Source organism: Neolamprologus brichardi, chromosome 7 (assembly GCF_056152115.1).
Source record: "Neolamprologus brichardi isolate AB-2024 chromosome 7, ASM5615211v1, whole genome shotgun sequence".
In the NCBI taxonomy this organism is placed as follows: domain Eukaryota; kingdom Metazoa; phylum Chordata; class Actinopteri; order Cichliformes; family Cichlidae; genus Neolamprologus; species Neolamprologus brichardi.
Window position 1 is genome coordinate 66549744 of NC_142110.1, and position 20075 is coordinate 66569818.

Genomic DNA, 20075 nt, shown 5'->3' on the forward strand with positions numbered 1-20075 from the left:
TTGTTTTAATTTACTTTCAAATTCTTCAGTTGCTGAAGGGGCTGCATAGTTTTCATAAACTGCATAGTTCAGAATAGCTATAATTGTACCAGATGGTTGATTCAGTTAAGTTGGACTAGACTGTAATACAAACCGTTCAGTTTGTCAACAATAAAACTGAAATGAGAGAAAGACTGAGTGTGAGACTTTGATATTAGATAAAATGAATATTGATAAAGTTTACCTTTATGTACAGAATCTGAATATCGCAAAATATTTTTAAAAATTGCAATAATATCGTATCGTGCGTTAAGTATTGTGATAATATCGTATCGTGGGATGTATGGTGATTCCCACCTCTAGCCCAGAGTGACTTCCTGTCTCTTGCCAAATGTCATCTGGGAAAGACTCAAACCCAACCATAAATGCTTAAAGTACTCAAATATTTTAAACTGAGAGGCAATTATTGTACTTTGTACTCCAGTAGACTGAATTTGGTATATTTAGATCATTTATCTTCTTACATCTTCCTGTCTGACCGTCCTTTTCCTATCCTCAAAACCATTTATCCAAACCTCCCCAAACATGGTAGATCTAGTTCTTGGTAAATGAGCATGCAGAGTGCTGAATTTGATGTCTTTTGGATGTAGTTTGCTAAATACTTTAATATATTCTCAGAACAAGACCATAGGAGCATTTGTCTTTGATTTCAACTCTTCTATTTTAGTCATAATAGCAGACTAAACCTTCCTCACACTGGTAAATATAGTTGGTGTCAAGAAATCCTACCTAAATAATGCTTAAAATACCTTTAAACTGTACATAAATGAGAATTACCAACATCAGAACTCAAGCAATTCTTTACAAACACAGTATTTGACACCAGCGACGCCACTTTACTGTATTTTCTCTTAGTCTCATTGGGTTTACGTTGGGTTTGATGGGGACTCCACATGGTCTTTATACAGAAAGGTCTGTACACACACTGACTCCAGCACTTGTTTGCTCAGTGAAGCACATAATGTGACACAAAGCCCTCAGCTGTGAAAATATTATGGATCACCTTTAAGTGACTTTTACAAGCACACGAGGAACACAAGTGATGCAAGAACCCACAGCAGCTTTGCTCCAAGGATTTCTTTGCGATCATTCCCAGAAGGGCCGCGGCAGAATGTGCACAATTCATTTCACAGTTATTTGGGTTTGTTTGTTGGACCGCATTTCACCTCATGTACCTCCTCTCAGTCTGACAGCAGTCTGTTTTCCTAGAAATAGAGAACAGTTTGTATTTACCGTACTGTTAGGAGTATACCAGTGAGATCTGAGGGGGTCAAAGAGCAGCATTTCCTCATTTTTGACTCTGTGGTCAGAGTCGTGCGTGGAGTTTAAATCAATAGAAGACTCCAATATTTATGCTGAGTGTTACGTCCCTCTGCAGCCCCTAATCTCCTCAATGTTTTCAGCTGGTGCTAATTGGCCACACCTAGTCAGGTGTGGATAAAAGCGTACCTGAGGCAAGCTTCCAGGGAGCTCACTTGTCTTTGCCTTGGTGGCACCAGCTATTTTAGCCGACCTGGTAGTCGAGTTTAAGAAAAAACACTCTGGTGTTCATCTTTTCTTTTATGTTGCGGCTTTTGAGCCGGGTCGTAACGCTGAGGCTATCGCATATTGAGTGTGTGTGAAAGAGGTTAAAAGTCTGTGTACTCGCTTTATGTTTTGAATGCTTGTGTTTGTGAGTGTATGGGAGGTGCTAGAGGAGGGCAGGATAGAGGAGGGCAGGATAGGGGAGGGGGGAGTCGAAGGCTATTTCTCTGAGACTACTGTAATTCAGTCCGTCTTTTCTTTGAGCCTGGCCAGGATGAGAACAGCGCTGTTTGTTGTTTATGTTCTACCTGTGCTGATTGTGGTAGCACAGGCAACACCAGGTGAGACAACGCTTCATTTGAGCTCGTGGTGATGTCTGCAGACAGGTGGCTGATTCATGGGTTCACTGCACGATGTTGTAGTATGTTAGCAGAGCAGAAAAGAAGGATTGTGTCAGATAAAGAATAATCATGCTGATATTTGACCAAAGGAAACAAGTTTGTTTTTGATGTTTGCTCCATGTACGCCTTCATCATTTTACCCACCCCCTTGAAAGTTGGCAGGTGTGTTGGGGAGGATTTCAGTGCCAGGTCTGAGGTTTTTTTGGATGAGCTAAGCTATTCTGGCTGAAAGTAGTTCAGTGTTTCCATGACAGTGAATGGTGTCTGCTTCGATCGCTGTGCAGGAAGAAAACCACACACACACAAACACACAGGCATGCTTGTGGGGGTATTTTTCTGCACATTTCTTAATGCATTCCCAAACCAGTCATCCCAAACGTTAACTACCACCCAAAGAAATAATGTGGGGTTCCGTTTCCATGAAAAGGCACTGGACTAGTAAAACCTAAACCATCGTGCTTCACTACATGCATGCTTCACACAGTTCAGTGTTACAGGAAATATTCAGACAGCAGATGGCAGTAAGTGGCAATCAGACAGTAAAAATACACAGTAAAGGCCCACTAATGGAAAGCATTCTGTTAACTAGTTAAACAGACCTATTTGTTACAAAGAATCAATCTGCCACTGGGCAGGGGAAATCCACCTGATAAGTTTCTTCAAGGTAGGCTAAACATTTTAAAGCTACACAGAAGCAATGATTGGACACAAACACAAAGTCAAAGAACAGCTTCACACATTTGGCATCTGTGAGCTGCTGCTCCACAGTCAGGAGGCCCGGGACAGGGTGGCATGAGGAAGGGCCAGAGGTCAAACCCTCTTTGCACAATTCAATTCAATTTTATTTATATAGCGCCAAATCACAACAAAAGTCGCCTCAAGGCGCTTCATAGATACAGAGAAAAACCCAACAATCATATGACCCCCTATGAGCAGCACTTTGGCAACAGTGGGAAGGAAAAACTCCCTTTTAACAGGAAGAAACCTCCAGCAGAACCAGGCTCAGGGAGGGGCGGGGCCATCTGCTGTGATTGGTTGGGGTGAGAGAAGGAAGACAGGATAAAGACATGCTGTGGAAGAGAGACAGAGGTTAATAACAGAAGCATACTGATTATGATTTATCACTAGTTTATTTTATTTTTTTTAAATATAAACCCTAATTCCAAAACATTGGGCTGTGAAATGTAAATAACCTCCCTGTTCATATTCGTACTGCCGAGTCGATCCAGTCTTTTTAATCATGTCTTAAAACTTATTTTTTTACTTTGGCTTTTGATTCGGTCTAGTTGGCTGGTCTAGCTTGTTGTGTTGTTACCTATTGTTTGTCCTCTTTTATTGTTTGTTTTAACTGTCTCATGCTTTTACTGACTGTGAAGCACTATGGTCAACACTGTTGTTTTAATATGTGCATATAAATAAATTTTGATTTGATTTGAATAAAAACAGAATGCAGCTATTTTGCAAATGTCATAAACCCAAATTTTATTTACAGCAGAACACAAACATGTAAACTGTTTGAACTGAGGAAATGCACAGTTTTAAAGTCATTTTGAGTTTCATGCAACACATGTAACATCCCCTCTTTCTTCAACAGTCTGTAAATGTCCGGGAACTGAGGAGAGCCGCTGGAATTTTGTCCCCTTGTCGTCTCATAGAAGATTCTAGCTGCTCGACAGTCCTGAGTCATATAATGTTTTCATTAGGTCAGCACTGCAGGCAGGCCAGTTCAGCATTTGGACGCTACTACTCTGAAGCCATGGGGCTGAAAAAGTGGTTTAGGACTAGCTTGTAAGACCTTCTGCACGGCACGTTGCTCTAAACCCGCTGTAAACCATTCAGCATTGATGGTGCCTTTACAGTGCAAGCTGTCAATTCCAGGGACACTGAGCGCCCACTTATCATCAGAGATGTAGGTGTTTTAAGTAAGCGCTGATAGCAAACTGGAAATTCCCTCTCCTTTTTAGTCCAGAAGACGTGACAGTCATGTTTTCCAAAAAGAATTTCAAATATTCAACAGTCATCACTTTGTCTCAGTCCATTTTAAACGAGCTTTGGCCCAGAGAAGACGGCGGTGTTTGTGGATCATGTTCACATGCGTCTTCTCTGCAACGATGGAGCTTTAATCTGCATCTGTGGACAGAGAATAGCGTTCACTGACCGAGATGACCTGAGATCAGGCACTGATTCCCATCACAGAATTATCCCTGATTTAACGCAATGCTGCCCAAGGCACGGTCCATCCAATGAAGACATTGAGCCTGGACCCTTGGGCACAGAGATTTCACCACATTCTCTGAATCTCATAATGATGTTAAGTACCGTCAGTGTTGGGAAGGTTACTTTTAAAATGTATTCCATTACAGAATACAGAATACATGCCCCAAAATGTATTCTGTAACGTATTCCGTTACGTTACTCAATGAGAGTAACGTATTCTGAATACTTTGGATTACTTAATATATTATCATGCTGTTTACAACTACATGAATGTACTATTGCTGTGATTTATTACTGTTACTGAAGGTCCGCGGCTCCGAACCGTAGTAAAGGGACCTCTGGCTAATACGGTGGGTTCTGTGTCGGCTCGTAGCTGAAAACTAGCTTTACTTTGTTGTCTGGGTCAACTTTGCTAGCAGAGACAGAGAGAGGCGTTGAAAGGCTGCTCCAACAGAACTTATTGTTTTCAGAGGAAAACACGAACACGGTGTACAGTCGAGTCTTAATAGCTTACTTACAGCTGGGCTCGTCAGGCTCTCTTCTTGGCTGCAGTGGTTATTATTATATTTACATGCTTCCAGCTCCTGTTTCTGCTCGATGACAGCTCGTACTTTTCCTTTTTCTCCCTCCCTCGCTCACAGACACATAACGTATATGGCAGTCCATTCTCCCTGCAGCACGGACTACACTGCCCATGATGCTACATTCTTTAGAGCTATGCCTGTAGCATTCTGCCTGTTAGCTTAGCACAACAACAACAACAAGGCCTCTCTCACCCAGGAAACACGCAGAGAGAGAGCGTCACCCTGTAACCATGGCAACCGTAACGCTGCACCTGGAACAACAGAACGCAGCTGTCAAACAAAACCCAAACAGTCCTGACCCGCCACAATATGAAACAGGGAAGTACCGCCGTGTAATCCATTTATTTCAACAAAGTAACTGTATTCTAAATACCACCTTTTTAAACGGTAACTGTAACGGAATACAGTTACTCATATTTTGTATTTTAAATACGTAACGGCGGTACATGTATTCCGTTACTCCCCAACACTGAGTACCGTACAGTCTTCTGCCTCTCTAAGATCCTTTTTTTACCCACTCACGTCACTGACCTGTAACCAGCTACCCTGGTTAGTTGTGAAATATTCTTATGGTTGTTTCTTTTAGTCGCGATCCTGGGTCTTTTGGAGTTGTGCTGTTGTGTTTGGTGTTGGAGATTTTCATATTCCAGCTCTGTCTTTAGTTCCTAATGCGTCTGAGTTTTCATTCTTTACATTTCTAATTCTGTGGTTCTTGTTGTGCCTGTTTGGTCCAGTCTCATCTCTGTGTCCCCTGCCCTACCTGTGCTGTCTCCATGGCACCGTGACACTGTTGTAGTCCTGTTCCTGTGTTCTCCCTTCATGCTCCTTTGTTCATTTCTCTGTGTTCGTCTCCATGTCTGCTTCTTGCCCAGTCCTTTTGTGCTCCCACTTGTGGTTCAGCCTCTCGTTGTTCTGTGTGTGTATTTAAGTTCTCAGTTTCACTTTGTCCCTTGTAGTGTCATCCCCGAATGCTCCGTGTTTCCCTCTTTTACTCTTAGTTAAGGCTTAGTTTTCTCCTGGCTTGAGTTTTTGTATGCTTGTATCTTTGAGTTTAAGAGTATCGTGTTACAGGTAATAACGCCGTCTTCTTTAGTTCCCTCGTTTTGTTTCCTGAGTTTGGGTCTGACCTCTGCCTTCCACACAGGACTACATCACACTTTTTAGTCAAACTTAAAAAGCGTCGCTGCCCTCGTTTTAATCATTTGACATATTTGACTATTTTCTGTTGTGAACTAAATATGAGTTTTAGATTCGTATATCATTGCATTCTGCTTTTATTTGTATTTTACACACTTTCCAAAATGTTGACTTTAAGTCATTTCAGTTTTCCATGTCAGTGTGTCATGTAAGTGCAATGTAAAGTGTTAATTTTAATAAAATAAAGTGTACTTGTTTGGCATACATTCAGTTTATACGGAGCATATTTTCTTTTACTTAATAATTAATTATGCTCTTGTGTTTTGGCGATGTATAAATAAAACTGCATTAAACTGAATGAATAATGATACTTTTCAGTCATGTGACCTGCAGATATAAATCTGCTTCTGACACCTTGAACTTCTACAAACAGAGAAACTAAAAGCTGTTAAGCTGTTAAGTTAAAAGACTTCTTCAGACTTAGGCTGCGTTCACACTGCAGGTCTTAATGCTCAATTCCGATTTTTTGATCAAATCCGATTTTTTTTGTCTGCTCGTTCACACTACAAATAAAATGTGACAGCAAACGCGCTCTAGTGTGAACACTCAAAGCGGCCGCATGCGCAAAAGAAGACGTCACACACAACGCGCTCTGTTTAGACCCAGAGCAAACTATTGTTTGACTGATGGCCCTTAATATAAAGACTTCGGACTTCACGTTTCCCAATTTTTGCTTTAAGTTATTTTGTTATTTACATAATAATGTAAATAACCTAATAATGATCCTTATTGCTGTTTTAGAGGAGCGCTGCTTCAAAGGATAGTTGCAGATTTCTGTCAGAATCTGCAGATTATACAGAACAAATAAAATGTTCACGTTTCTCCAACGTTGTCTTCCCAACAGTTTCACCGGATGGCCAGGAAGCGTTCGGGATGTCTTCTCCGGAGCTGATAATTGGCGTCTGTCTTGTGTCGGTGACGTAAAAGTCGGATTTAATGCGACTTGACCATCAAACAGCAGCTTTCTAAAACATCAGATATGTATCGGATTCAGGACCACATACGAAAGTGACCCAGATCGGATTTGTGCCGTTCACACTGTCACACCATGATCGGATATGGGTCGCATAGGGTCAAAAAAATCGGATTTGATGCGCTTTCGCCTGCAGTGTGAACGTACGCTTTGATGCACAGCCCATTAACAGCACACTTTTTTTCTTCAGCAGGGAGAAGTGACCTCGAGGTCTCGGCGAAAAATGGTCGAATCAGAGGAGAATATGTTAGTGTGAAAGGCACGGAGAGGAGGGCAAAGTGCTACCTGGGGATACCCTTCGCACAGCCGCCCGTGGGAGACCTCCGCTTCTCTGCTCCGCGGCCTGAGGAACCCTGGGAAGGTGTGAGAGACGGCACACAAGAGCCATCTATGTAAGTCACCAAAGAGCAGAACATTTTAACAGCACTCTCATTCTGAATCACACGCTCTCCCTCATCGGTCTCCTTTTCAGGTGTATCCAGGATCCTGAACTAGTTGTGAATGTTTCAAAAACCATGTCGCTCGAATTCATCCCACCAGCAATCTCAGAGGACTGTCTGTATCTGAATGTCTACACTCCAGCTGAAGCAACTAAGGGGAACAAGCTTCCAGTGAGTAAAAGTGGCAGGGTGCATATTTTATATAGTATAATACAGCACTGATGCCATTTTCTGCACTAGATGAGTTTGGTGTCCTGGGCTCTTTTCCATTACAACCCTTCTCCCTCCAGGTCACCAAATATTTACCACCTTAACTGAAGCCTCACAGACAGTTTCAGATTGTTTCTTGTTTCATGTCCAAAGATAACAGCAAATAATTCAAAATGAATGCAAATGGAAGCAAAATGACAACAAAGCAACACAAAGCTCACCCCAGACCTCCTGTTGCATCGTCCAAGCGACGCCTTCTTAATATGTAGGCTTCAGGTTGCTCCTGAGCAGTGTTGGTCAAGTTACTTGAAAAAAGTAATCAGTAACTAATTACTGATTACTTCCCCCCAAAATAAATCCCGTTACTTTACTGATTACTTATTTTCAAAAGTAATTAATTACTTAGTTACTTAGTTACTTTTTAAAAACACGATTTACAACCTGAATAGGTGATAAAGTGATAGATCTTTCAGCCCAATTCTACTTTTTCTGCATAATCATCATACAAAATGTAATCAAATGGAAAAGTCTCTTTTTAAAACTTGTTTTATTAGTTTTAATCTTTTAACTTTATGCATCAAGCAAAAATTTAATTATATGCACCATTCTCTGACTGGAAGAAATTTGTTTAATATTTAAACCTATTTTCTGCACATTCCAGCACATAAAATAAAATATTTTTTGTGTTTACACTCAGTCTTTCAAATAGATGCAAGTAAAACACAGCAGAAAATAAATAAAGTCAAAGACTAGCGGTCCTGTTGCTCTATTTTCACCTGTAAAGCAGGAGTGGGGTAGGCGGAGGGTTACCCTGGTGCAGGTGTGCAGCGGTCAGTGGAAGAATCCGCGAGTTTCTCTGTGAGTTTCCCATTACGTCGTAGCTACTCGGAGCTTGTTTGGAAGTTTAGGGGTTTTTTCACTGTAAAAAGAAGTTTTCTTCCCACGCACAACGGACACTAATGTTTTTGTCACTTTTTATGGAATCAAACTCAAAGTAAGGTCAGTACTTCCACGCTTTAAACGCTGCACGCTCATACTCTCTCTGCACTCGATATATGATCCATTGTTGATCTGCACACAGCTGTTGTCACGAACGTCGCACTCGCTTACGTCACTGTCATGAGACATTCTAGCAAAAAATCACGGTTTTAGTAACGCAGTAACGCAGCGTTCCTACGGGAAAGTAATGGTAATCTAATTACCGTTTTTGCAATAGTAATCCCTTACTTTACTCGTTACTTGAAAAAAGTAATTGGATTACAGTAACGCGTTACTGCCCATCTCTGCTCCTGAGTGGCTAACACTTCTAACAAAGCCTTTCTTCCATGGCTACACATTATTTTAGTAAAACATGCTCAGTAGAGGAAGCATAGCAGAATGTTGTGATTGTTTTCAGGCATCTAAATCCAGACTAAGGAGGTATCTCGCTCAGAGTCCTGCTATCTCCAAATATGCCTTATATGTTCTTGCAACAGTAAAGGTTAAGCAGTCACATACAGATCTTTATGGACACATCTTAGTGAGGGTCCCCTGATCCCCACTGACACGGCCACTGCAGGGACGACAGAGCCCGCACACGAGGCGTACGACTCGCCCATCAGGGCCATTGCTATGGGCCAACTGTACAATTAAAGTGAGAGCTTGGTTTGCATTTCCATGCATATTGTTCCTAGTGGGTGTTGGACTCCAGCAGGGGTGTCCTTTGCCACTGAGTGTGTTTCAAACTTTTATGGGTAGAATGTCTGGTTACAGCCGAGGGACAGAGGGTGTCGCGACCGGTGGTTTCAGGATCTCATCTCCGCTTTGATGATGCGGCACTGCTGGCTTCAGTGAGTGATGATCGCCAGTGTGAAGTGGAGATTAAACTCTGAATCGTGATTTTTATCTGAAAGAGGGTGGAGTGCCCACTCTGGCTTAAAAAAAATAAGTTGATGCCCAGAGTGAAGGAGACCTGAAGTAGTGATGGGTCGTTCGCGAACGAAATAGCTCTTAGAGCCGGCTCTTTGAAGTGAACAACGCGAGCCGGCTCCTTATTGGGAGCCGTGAGGGTTTTTTTTTTTCTTTCTCTCACCCTCTCTCTCGCCCTTTTTTCCGCTAAACTCCGCACGCGCGGCCTGTACCTTGCCTTGGGCAGAGGGGGGAGGGGCGTTAGTTACACTTGCAGTAGCACAGGAACAGAGCCAGAGAGAAAGAGAGCGAGGGACAACAACGTCACATTAGAAAGGTATAGTAATCATCCACTATTTTCAGTTGCAGATGATAAAGGATTCAGAAATCATGCAGGCCCATATGACAGAGAATGTGCATCTTCTTCTTGTTTTAATATTTTAATTTATATTTAATTGTGTTGTGGTTTGCAGTGTTTTGTGTTGTTTCACGTTAAATTTGTTTAAAAGGAAAAAGCTGAAAATTTAAATAGTTAAAAATTTAAAATGTAAATAGTTGTTTTTTGTATTATATGATTTATTTATTACATTTTATGTGGAGTGAATAAATAAAGTATATTTATGGTGGCCCTTAGAGACAAAGCACGTAAAAACTCCAAAACACGTACAAACTCCAAAACACGTACAAACTCCAAAACACGTACAAACTCAGAATCACGTACAAAAGACAACAGAAGTGCTCCAGGATGCTAGGGCGCAGTGTTGAGCTTTTGTTTCCTAGTGGCTACACAAGCCAGGAAGTATCAACAACCGGATTTGGTGTGTGGTAGTAACAGGTAAATGAACTTTTTTTAAAAAAAATTATTTGAATAAATATGAGTGCTTGTCTATAAATACACAAACAATACGCACATGCTTTCAATTGTGTAATTTAAGTGATCTGGGTAGCTCTGTTTTGGAAGTTCAGTTCATGCTAGAAATGTGTTTTGGAGTTTGTACGTGCTTTTTGGAGTTTGTATATGTTTTAGAGTTTGTACGTGCTTTGTCTCTAGGGGCCATATATAAACAAATATAAATAAAACCACTTTTTTTAACATTAGTAATTCCTTTTCTGCATAATTTTATATTATTGTTAATGATTAAATAATTAAAGCAACAAAACAACCTGAAGAGCCGGTTCGGAGCCGAAAGAGCCGGCTCTTTTTAGTGAGCCGAGCCGAAAGAGCCGGATCTCTAAAAAGAGCTGGAAATCCCATCACTAACCTGAAGGGTTCCCAAGTACCTGTGGATCCTGTTAATAAGCGAAGCAGAAAGGGCTGAGATGAGAGCCATTTGTGGTGGTTCAGTAATCAGATTTGGTTATGTCTCCTAGATTAGAAGGATTTAGGTTTAGGGGATTGTGAACTTGGAGGATACCCTGGTGTGGGTCCGGAAATGCTGGTGATATTATCTCTCTTGGCTTGCTCGGGAAAGCAAAAGGACGCTGAAGAAGTCGAGTTGGCTGTCGAGAAGGAAGTCTGGGCATCTCTGTTTTGACTGATGACATGGATAAGCAGCTTTCCATTTGACCGTGTGCTTCTACTACTTTAACTACCAGCGTTACCTTTTTCTTTTCCTCCAATCAGCATCGGTCAGGTGTGACATGCAGGTTCTTTGGCTGTGTTTCAGGTGATGGTGTGGATCCATGGAGGAGGTCTGGCTATGGGTGCAGCTTCACAGTATGATGGGGCTCCACTAGCTGTTTATGAAAACATAGTGATGGTTATTATTCAGTATCGACTCGGCATTCTGGGTTTCCTGAGGTAAGGAGTTGTTTTCCTTAACCTTTCAACATCCACCTGATCACATTAATTAAATTATTTCTAACAAAAGGTTGAGCTAACTCACAATCTACTGCCAATAATAACTCCAGCTGGTTCATCAGTCATGTGGTGGATATTATGAAGTTAAAGCAATCCAAAGAAATTGTGTCAACTCTTCTTCTTCCGAAGCACTGGAGATGAGCACGCCCAGGGCAACTGGGGTTTCCTGGATCAGCTGGCAGCCCTGAGATGGGTGCAGGAAAATATTGAAGCCTTTGGTGGCGATCCGCATACGGTCACAGTGGCTGGAGAATCTGCTGGAGGAATCAGTGCATCCATACTGGTAAGGAAGAAATCAGCATGTCAAGTCAACCTGCTAAACATTCGTTTAAGCTCAAATATACTCAAGTGTTTGAGTATTTCATAAGTGAATTTTACATGCATACTGTCTCTTTTTGAACAGACTCTTTCTCCACAAGCAAAAGGACTGTTTCAGAGGGCAATCTTTCAAAGTGGAGTAGCAACACTTGGAACCTACACTACAAATCATCCTTTGTCTCAAGCGCAGGTGCTGAAATTTGAATGCGAGGAATTTGAAGTAGCTCACAGTGACTGCTCCATCAGCAGATCAACATATCTGCTTTGTAGCTCCTTTGAAGTAGCATCTAAATCTGGCCAAGAATGAACAGTTAATACTTCAGTGCTAATCAAGTCTTCACCACTATCTGAACAGACATGCATATAGATGCATTGTCCATGTTCAATTAAAAAAGAAATCCCGAGATGGTAACAGTGAAATTGCTCAGTTTAACCCTTTCATGGATGAATTATGACAATCACAATCAGGATTTTTATTCATCTTTACTCATGAGAAAAAGATTTTTGAACTTCTTTTTTTAAACATGTACTTTTTAAAGAGTTTTTTACATGTCCACTTAGGTGGACAACACTGGCTGACCAGTGGGTGGCAGGGTATGGAGTTCAGTTCAGTTCAGTTCATTTTTATTTCAAACATTTCAAACATGTGCCTTCACAATCATTACAAAATATTATTCCATTATTTGTTTGAAAAGGAGTAGGCAGAAGTATTTACTTATTTGTCCCTACCCCCTCAAGTTTTACCTCTCATTCATTTAATTTTTTTTTTTTTTTTTTTTTAGTCTTAAATTAAACAAACAACATATGAAACAAAAGTAAAACAAAACAAAACAAAACATACATAAATCAAAAACAAGAAATTAGCAAGCCCCACCACAGTATAGTTTCTTTCATATGAAAAATACAGAAGGTGTATATTTGCAGATACACAAGTTATGGAAAACTAACTAACCAAAACAACAAAAAAAAAAAACCCAAAAAAGAACCACAACACCATTACCAGCAACATTACCATCCTGGGTTAACCCCGTTTTCTTCATTCTTATACTTATTTAAAATTAGGTTTTTATATTTTACTTTAAACTGTTTTATGTTTTTACTGTCTTTTATTTCTTCTGTTAGACTGTTCCATAATTTAACTCCTGCAATTGAGATAGACATCGTTCTTAAAGTTGTTCTAGCACTTTGTAGTTTTAAATTCCATTTCCCTCTTAAGTTATACCCACCTTCTCTTTCTATGAACAATTTACAGATTTCTTTTGGAAGCAATTTATTTCTTACTTTATACATTATTTGCGCTGTTTTAAGCTTCACCAAGTCTTGGAATTTAATAGCTTGCATTTTGACAAAGAGTGCATTTGTATGGTCCCTGTACCCCATATTATTTATTAATCTAATGGCCCTTTTCTGTATTACAGTTATTGTTTGTGTGTTACTTTTGTATGTGTTTCCCCAGACCTCTACACAGTAGCTCATATATGGCAGTAGTAAAGCACAGTATAAAATGTGCAGGGCTTTCTGATCCAGCATATGCTTTGCTTTCCCCAGGACGGCAATGCCCCGTGCCAGTTTCCCCCGAACATAAGTAATGTGTGGCTTCCAACAGAGCTTGTGGTCAATGATCACCCCAAGAAATTTTATTTCATTTACTCTTTCTAAATATACATTGTCAACACATATTTCTACTTTGATGTTGGAGTCACACATCAGTGTCCAATGTAGTGTTTTATGTGCAAGTATACCATCAACACTGACACAAATACAAGAAAACAGCCTTTGAATAGCTGTCCACTGTGCGTGAAAGGGTTAAAGCTACACTAACGTCACTAAAGTTGGGTGAAGTTAGTGTAGTTGGGGCAGCAAGAGATTGTGTTGTTTGTGATTGTCATTCATGTCCCACATACCCAGATTGTTGCGAGCCATATTGGATGTAACCACAGCAGCACAGAGGAACTGATCCGTTGTATGAAGGGGAAGAGTCAAGATGAATTAGTAGCCGCAACAAAGCAGGTAAATGATTGTGTTAACATGTGCAAGCAGACGTACTCTGAATTCACTGAGTGCAGAGAAAAGAAAAACAGACAATGAATCTGATGTTGTTCAAGCCAATTGTGTGAAAACGTGCAAGAATAATACTTAATTAAGGCCACTAGATGGCAGCATTGAAACACTCTCAGCTGGCAAACTCCAGCTTCCTGTATCCATTTGACGTCTGTTGGAAGTCATCAACAGTCACTTCTGTGCAGATGAAAATTTTCCTCGGGGCCGTGGTGGACGGCGAATTTCTGACTGACTTGGCAGAGGCTCTTCTTCAGAAACAGGAAGTGCTGAAGGTTCCGGTACTGATGGGAATCACAAACCATGAATTTGGCTGGATCTTACCTAAGGTCGCACAGATGCCTCTACACCAGTCTCTGTGGCTGATTCCACTCTCCTAATGTGTTTCCTGTTTAAAGTCTTGATCTAAATTTTGTTTTTGTGGATTGCAGAGCTTCGTCCCTCCTGGGTGGGAGAATGGCATGAACAGAGAGGCCGTGCTGGCAGTGGTGAACATGTTTAATCCTCCAGGGGTGAGCACAGCGACAGCTGGGCAGCTTTTCTTTATATCATTGATTCAATGATTTGATTGAAGTTGAGGTGAAGTTTTTTTGAGCTCAGGTTAAAATTAGGACTAGGCGCTATAATAAAACTCAGCCTGATCTAATAGTTTCAAAACCTGTTTCTCTGTTCCAGGCCTCCTTTGTTAACAACCTCATTGTAGATGAATACCTGCAAGATGCTAAAACTCCAGAGGAGATCAGAGACGGATTCACTGAAATTATAGGAGACCTGCTGATGACACTGCCTGTTGTCCAAGTGGCCGGGTACCACTCAGGTTAGAGAACGGGCTAACTGATCCAGCATGCCTTTATATTTAAATATTAGAGCAGGTGGACTTCCAAGGACTCCCAAAACCACACATATAAGTGCCAGAAATGAAACACTGTCATTCAGTCAGTCGGGCCTCTCTATCAGAGACATTATGTGAAATGGGACTCAGCAAATCCTGAGCAGAAATCCGAACAAAACCAAAAAAACCCAAACTGCTATCCTGGCCTTGCTTCCGTACTTTCATTTTCTTCCACTCATCCGATGCCAGGTCGCATCCCTATCCCCAGCCACCTCCTCCGGCTTATCAAGGGAACACCAAGGCATTTCCAGGCCAGATGAGGGGTGTTATCTATTCAACATGTCCTTGGTCTGTCTCGGGGTTCTTCCTGGTGGAACATGCCCAGAACACCTCACCCAGGAGTCACCTGGGAGGCATCCTTGTCAGATGCCCGAACCAACTAGACCCTTCCGGCTAGTCAGAGCCGCTCTCGACAGAACGCCTTATCCTATCTCTAAGGGAGAGGCCAGCCACGCTTTATAGAAAGCTAATTTCCACCACTTGGATCCACAACCTGAGGGTAGGGATGTAGATTGACGGCTTTGCTTTTGCGCTCAGCTCTTTCTTCACCACGACAGCATCTGCATCACAGCAGCTATGGATGAATATAAAAAAGGTGACGATTCTACAATATTAAATAGAGACTCTCAGGAATCAGATGATCTCCAATGAGCAGCACTTGGCGACAGCAGGAACTAACAGTCTCTGCTGAAACAGACTCAGGGAATAGAAAGGAGATGACACAAGCACAGGAGCTTAGAGACCATCCGTGGTTTTTCAGTGGCTGGTTGGTTTTGGTTAAAATAAACACTTTTCTTGTTAAAATCAATTCACAATGCAGCTAGCTTCTCTTTATTTCTGCGGTTATCAGTGTACCTACTTATCAGCTTAGTTTTTGCTCCTTTAATCCAACTATAACTGATGCAAGGAAAGAAGCTCCTACAAGCTTTATGCCAGTAGTGAACCGTGACTAACATAGTGAGGGGAAAAGTTCACTTTGTTCTGTTTAAGCCCAGCCTAACCATGCTGCTCTCATCTTTTGTCTCCTTGGCTGTTCAGACATGGGCGTTCCAGTTTACATGTATGAGTTTGCATACCGGGCTGAGATATACAAACAGAACAGGCCCAGCTTTGTGAAAGCAGATCACGCAGATGATGTCGGCTTGATGTTTGGTGGATGTTTCTGGAATGGAAATATAAAAATCTTAGGTAAGTGTGTGAAGTATATTCCCTATAATACATTTTTATTGTGGTATCACTGATGGGGGAAAGTTGTGGCTAACAAATGGCTACAAAATGTTGTTTAAAAGGGACCTATTCTGCTTTCCCTTCTTGACTTAAATCAAATAAAATTCCCAAAGTTCTAAATACTGAGGTCAGCACATGTACAGTAATCACTACGAGCCAAAAGGTGTAAGACAGCTCCTTTTCAGACAGTTTTTTCTATTCTTGCATCTATATGATGTCACAGAGAATTGATGTCCCTAATATGGTCATGTCGGGCACATAGCTCTAGCTGGGAGCACAGAAGCTCCACCCACATGCGGTTTCAACTCTGTTTATGTCAGTCAGAGGGGGAAGAGTTAGACCAGCTTGTTTCAGACAGAAGATCCAGATTATCAGAGTCCAAGAATAAAACCTTTGAGCTGAAAATGGGCAGAATACATCAGCTTTAACCTTAGGAGACTGAAAGTCAGAGAGCAGCTTTGTGACTGACCTTCCACTGTCCCATCTTCAGGCAACGTCACCAAAGAGGATGAGAGATTTTGCAGGACGATGATGTCATACTGGGCTAATTTTGTCCGAGATGGGTGAGTAAAAACGGCTGCAATCCGCAAAACTACCGACCCTGTACCTTTGACTTCCTTCATGACATGCTGACTATCAGCTGGTAGCAACTGATACAGGGCTGATGACGTACGGTATAGTAGAAACAGAAAAGATAACTCTTGACTGGCCTCAACAGATCTGCTTGCTGTTACTAACAACCTGTCTGGGTTTATGAGTCAGGTTCAGGTTGGCATCTGATCCAAATACAACACCTAATGGTTGCACGTTTGTCAGGGGAAATAGGTCACAGGTCAAGTCTATAACAGCACTAATGAGCCCCGGGTTTGATCTCTGTTACCACCATGATGTCATCGAGGTTTTTCTTTTGGGATATAAGAAATATATCTTATCTCAGCTTTTCTCCTTCCAGCACATCAGCTTCCAGAACCAAATGCTCGACAGGAATTATTGCAATAAGTAATCAGTTTAATTAATATCAGCTGTGAGTGGCTGACAGGTGACTGCAGTAAATTTGCTGGTTGGAGTAGGAAATATTTAACCCTTTAAAGCCGGTCAGAGCGGGCACGCTCCGTTTTGCGTAACTTTTTTAAAATGCCGGTAGCTCTGCAACCACGTAAGCTAGCGCAAAAAGTTTTTTGCATATGAAACCGGAGGAGTTGTACTTACATCTTATGCCATCAGCTTGTCCTCGGTCACAGTTTCCTTCCACATATAGTTTTGCAAAAACTGCATAAAAAGCACTTGCAGCAACAAAAACATAATATTCCAGAAACACGCTTTGCCGATCCGATCAGCTGTTTGTAACACTTCCTACATCCATCAGCGTGAACTATCGCATGTCCGCCATGACCTGCCCGAAACTGGAAGTGACGTCATTTTGTGGAAATTTAGTTTTTTACCATTAGGGCCTTATGATGCTATACTGGTGTTTTTAAAAGTTATCTTTGACTTTATGACTTTCTGTGTCGTTTCTGGGATGCTTAGGACTCATATTGCACTGCTGGAAATAGTTTATTTTGATGCATATGCTGCTTTTTTGCAAATTTGCATTATAATATTTATTGTGTATAAAAATTGGTGTATTTCAAAAATAAAACTATGAAGACACTTAAAATAAATTTCCTGTGGTGGGAAACTATTTTGTGCAACTTTTTTGTATTTACAGTTTTGAGGGATAAGCCTCTTAAATTTCTCTAACTAGAAATATATGTTAAAAAAACAAAAACGATTTTCAAATTTTTTGTAGTTTATTGCACTTTTTTGCAATTTATGTAATTACTATGCACTTAATGCAGACATATTATTAAAAATTTAGGCTGTAATGGTTGTATTGATGTATAGCAACTTGAAATGCTCCCAAAAATGGCTCCACAGCATGTAAACATATAATATAAGCTCTGGCGGACTTGGTTCTATGGTAGGTCTTAAAGGGTTAAAGGATGCAACCCACAAGGGCACACATGAGTGCAGTTGCCGTATACAAATGAAAGTATGATATTTCTGCAGAATGAAAGCGCAGTGAACATATACTGATGATCTTCTCTGCACTGACATCCCCAGCTCTCCCAATGGTCCTGGGCTGGTCAGCTGGCCTCCGTACAACAGGCAGACGCAGGAGTACATGGAGCTGGGCCCGACTCAGACCGTGAAACAGAAACTGAGGAATAATAGGGTCCACTTCGCTACTGTCACCCTGCCTCTGAAGCTCAGAGAGTTGGAAGCAGCAGCCAAACTGGTGCCTGGAAACTGATGACTGATAAAGTTTGACAGTGACAAACATCCAGAGTTATTTACAGCCCAAACTCTTTTTTCTTTGTTTAAGAATAGATTAACTGAGTGTCTTTCACAACTCTTGTAATTCTAAGTGATTTGTAACAAAACTGTAATTAATTTTTTTTTAAATAGGCATTGTTGATATAAGATAATGCTTGATGAACTTTAAAATGAATTTTAAAAGCAAAAAGAGAATTATCAGGTCTTTTAGGTTATGTACTTGATTTGCTGATTGATTACTTTCCTAAAATAATAAATTAATAAAATGTGCCACTTATAATTTAAAATGCAATCATATATTAAAAGGCAAAGGAACAATCTTCACATCAAGAGTTTTGACTATTCCATTGCATAACTAATTCTTACATATCTAGAATGAAGGAATATATCTTATTATCATGTATTTAGTTCTCAGAGGACTTTAAAAGGACACTAAAATAAAATATCAGTTTTATTGGAAAGCTGAGTAATTCTGTCTGACACTTGAATTACTGAAGGTCTTACTGGGCAAAGGTCAGAGCCCCAGTTTTATGTTACAGGTAACACCGTATTTCTTCTACGACAAATCAGTCAGAAGACACACAAAATACCAACAGCAAGGCTTGAAATGACTGGAGAGCAACATAAAATGATTAAATGAGACATAAAACCAAAATGAGAAACTGAAACTAACCAAGAAAATGTCAAAATAAAATCGACTCAAAAAAGAATAAATAAAAATAATTAAAGTAACTGCAAATGATGCAGGACACCCTCAAAGACACAAATAAAAAAGTGACTTAGTAACATCAAGGGTGTCAAGTTCAGGTTGTAAGCACAGAGTCACTCCGCTCAGTCTGAGCTGCCAGAATATAAAACTTCAGCGGCTGCAACAAGTTTTTAGTCCATACATGTACCGCCGTTACGTATTTAAAATACAAAATATGAGTAACTGTATTCCGTTACAGTTACCGTTTAAAAAAATAAATACAGTTACTTTGTTGAAATAAATGGATTACACGGTGGTACTTCCCTGTTTCATATTGTGGCGGGTCAGGACTGTTTGGGTTTTGTTTGACAGCTACGTTCTGTTGTTCCAGGCGGCAGCGTTACGGTTGCCATGGTTACAGGGTGACGCTCTCTCTCTGCGTGTTTCCTGGGTGAGAGAGGCCTTTTTGTTGTTGTTGTGCTAAGCTAACAGGCAGAATGCTACAGGTATAGCTCTAAAGAATGTAGCATCATGGGCAGTGTAGTCCGTGCTGCAGGGAGAATGGACTGCCATACACGTTATGTGTCTGTGAGCGAGGGAGGGAGAAAAAGGAAAAGTACGAGCTGTCATCGAGCAGAAACGGGAGCTGGAAGCATGTAAATATAATAATAACCACTGCAGCCAAGAAGAGAGCCTGACGAGCCCAGTTGTAAGTAAGCTATTAAGACTCGACTGTACACCGTGTTCGTGTTTTCCTCCAAAAACAATAAGTTCTGTTGGAGCAGCCTTTCAACGCCTCTCTCTGTCTCTGCTAGCAAAGTTGACCCAGACAACAAAGTAAAGCTAGTTTTCAGCTACGAGCCCGACACAGAACCCACCGTATTAGCCAGAGGTCCCTTTACTACGGTTCGGAGCCGCGGACCTTCAGTAACAGTAATAAATCACAGCAATAGTACATTCACGTAGTTGTAAACAGCATGATAATATATTAAGTAATCCAAAGTATTCAGAATACGTTACAGAATACATTTTGGGGCATGTATTCTGTAATCTGTAATGGAATACACTTTAAAAGTAACCTTCCCAACACTGTCCTTTATACCCCATATTCATACGGGACACTGTTAGGATGGCCTGTAGTGGCTGGCTTCAAATAGGAGGCTTGAGGCAGAGATGAGGTGTGTTTATTCACCTATATTAAAATTCCAAAAACATAACATGAAATAAAACAATGTAGCCCAGG

The 20075-nt window shown here is 40.8% G+C and overlaps 1 protein-coding gene across 1 annotated transcript; it reads left to right on the forward strand.

The window, feature by feature from the left end:
* Positions 1–1758: 1758 nt before the first annotated feature.
* Positions 1759–18468, forward strand: LOC102795904 (fatty acyl-CoA hydrolase precursor, medium chain-like). Its single transcript, XM_087844182.1, has 13 exons — positions 1759–1904; positions 7126–7327; positions 7408–7546; positions 11140–11273; positions 11463–11616; positions 11737–11841; positions 13560–13661; positions 13898–14038; positions 14141–14221; positions 14385–14526; positions 15640–15789; positions 16319–16391; positions 17932–18468. Exons 1-13 carry the CDS (start codon positions 1838–1840, stop codon positions 18119–18121), a joined length of 1680 nt encoding a protein of 559 aa, XP_087700308.1. The 5' UTR covers positions 1759–1837; the 3' UTR covers positions 18122–18468.
* Positions 18469–20075: the final 1607 nt, after the last annotated feature.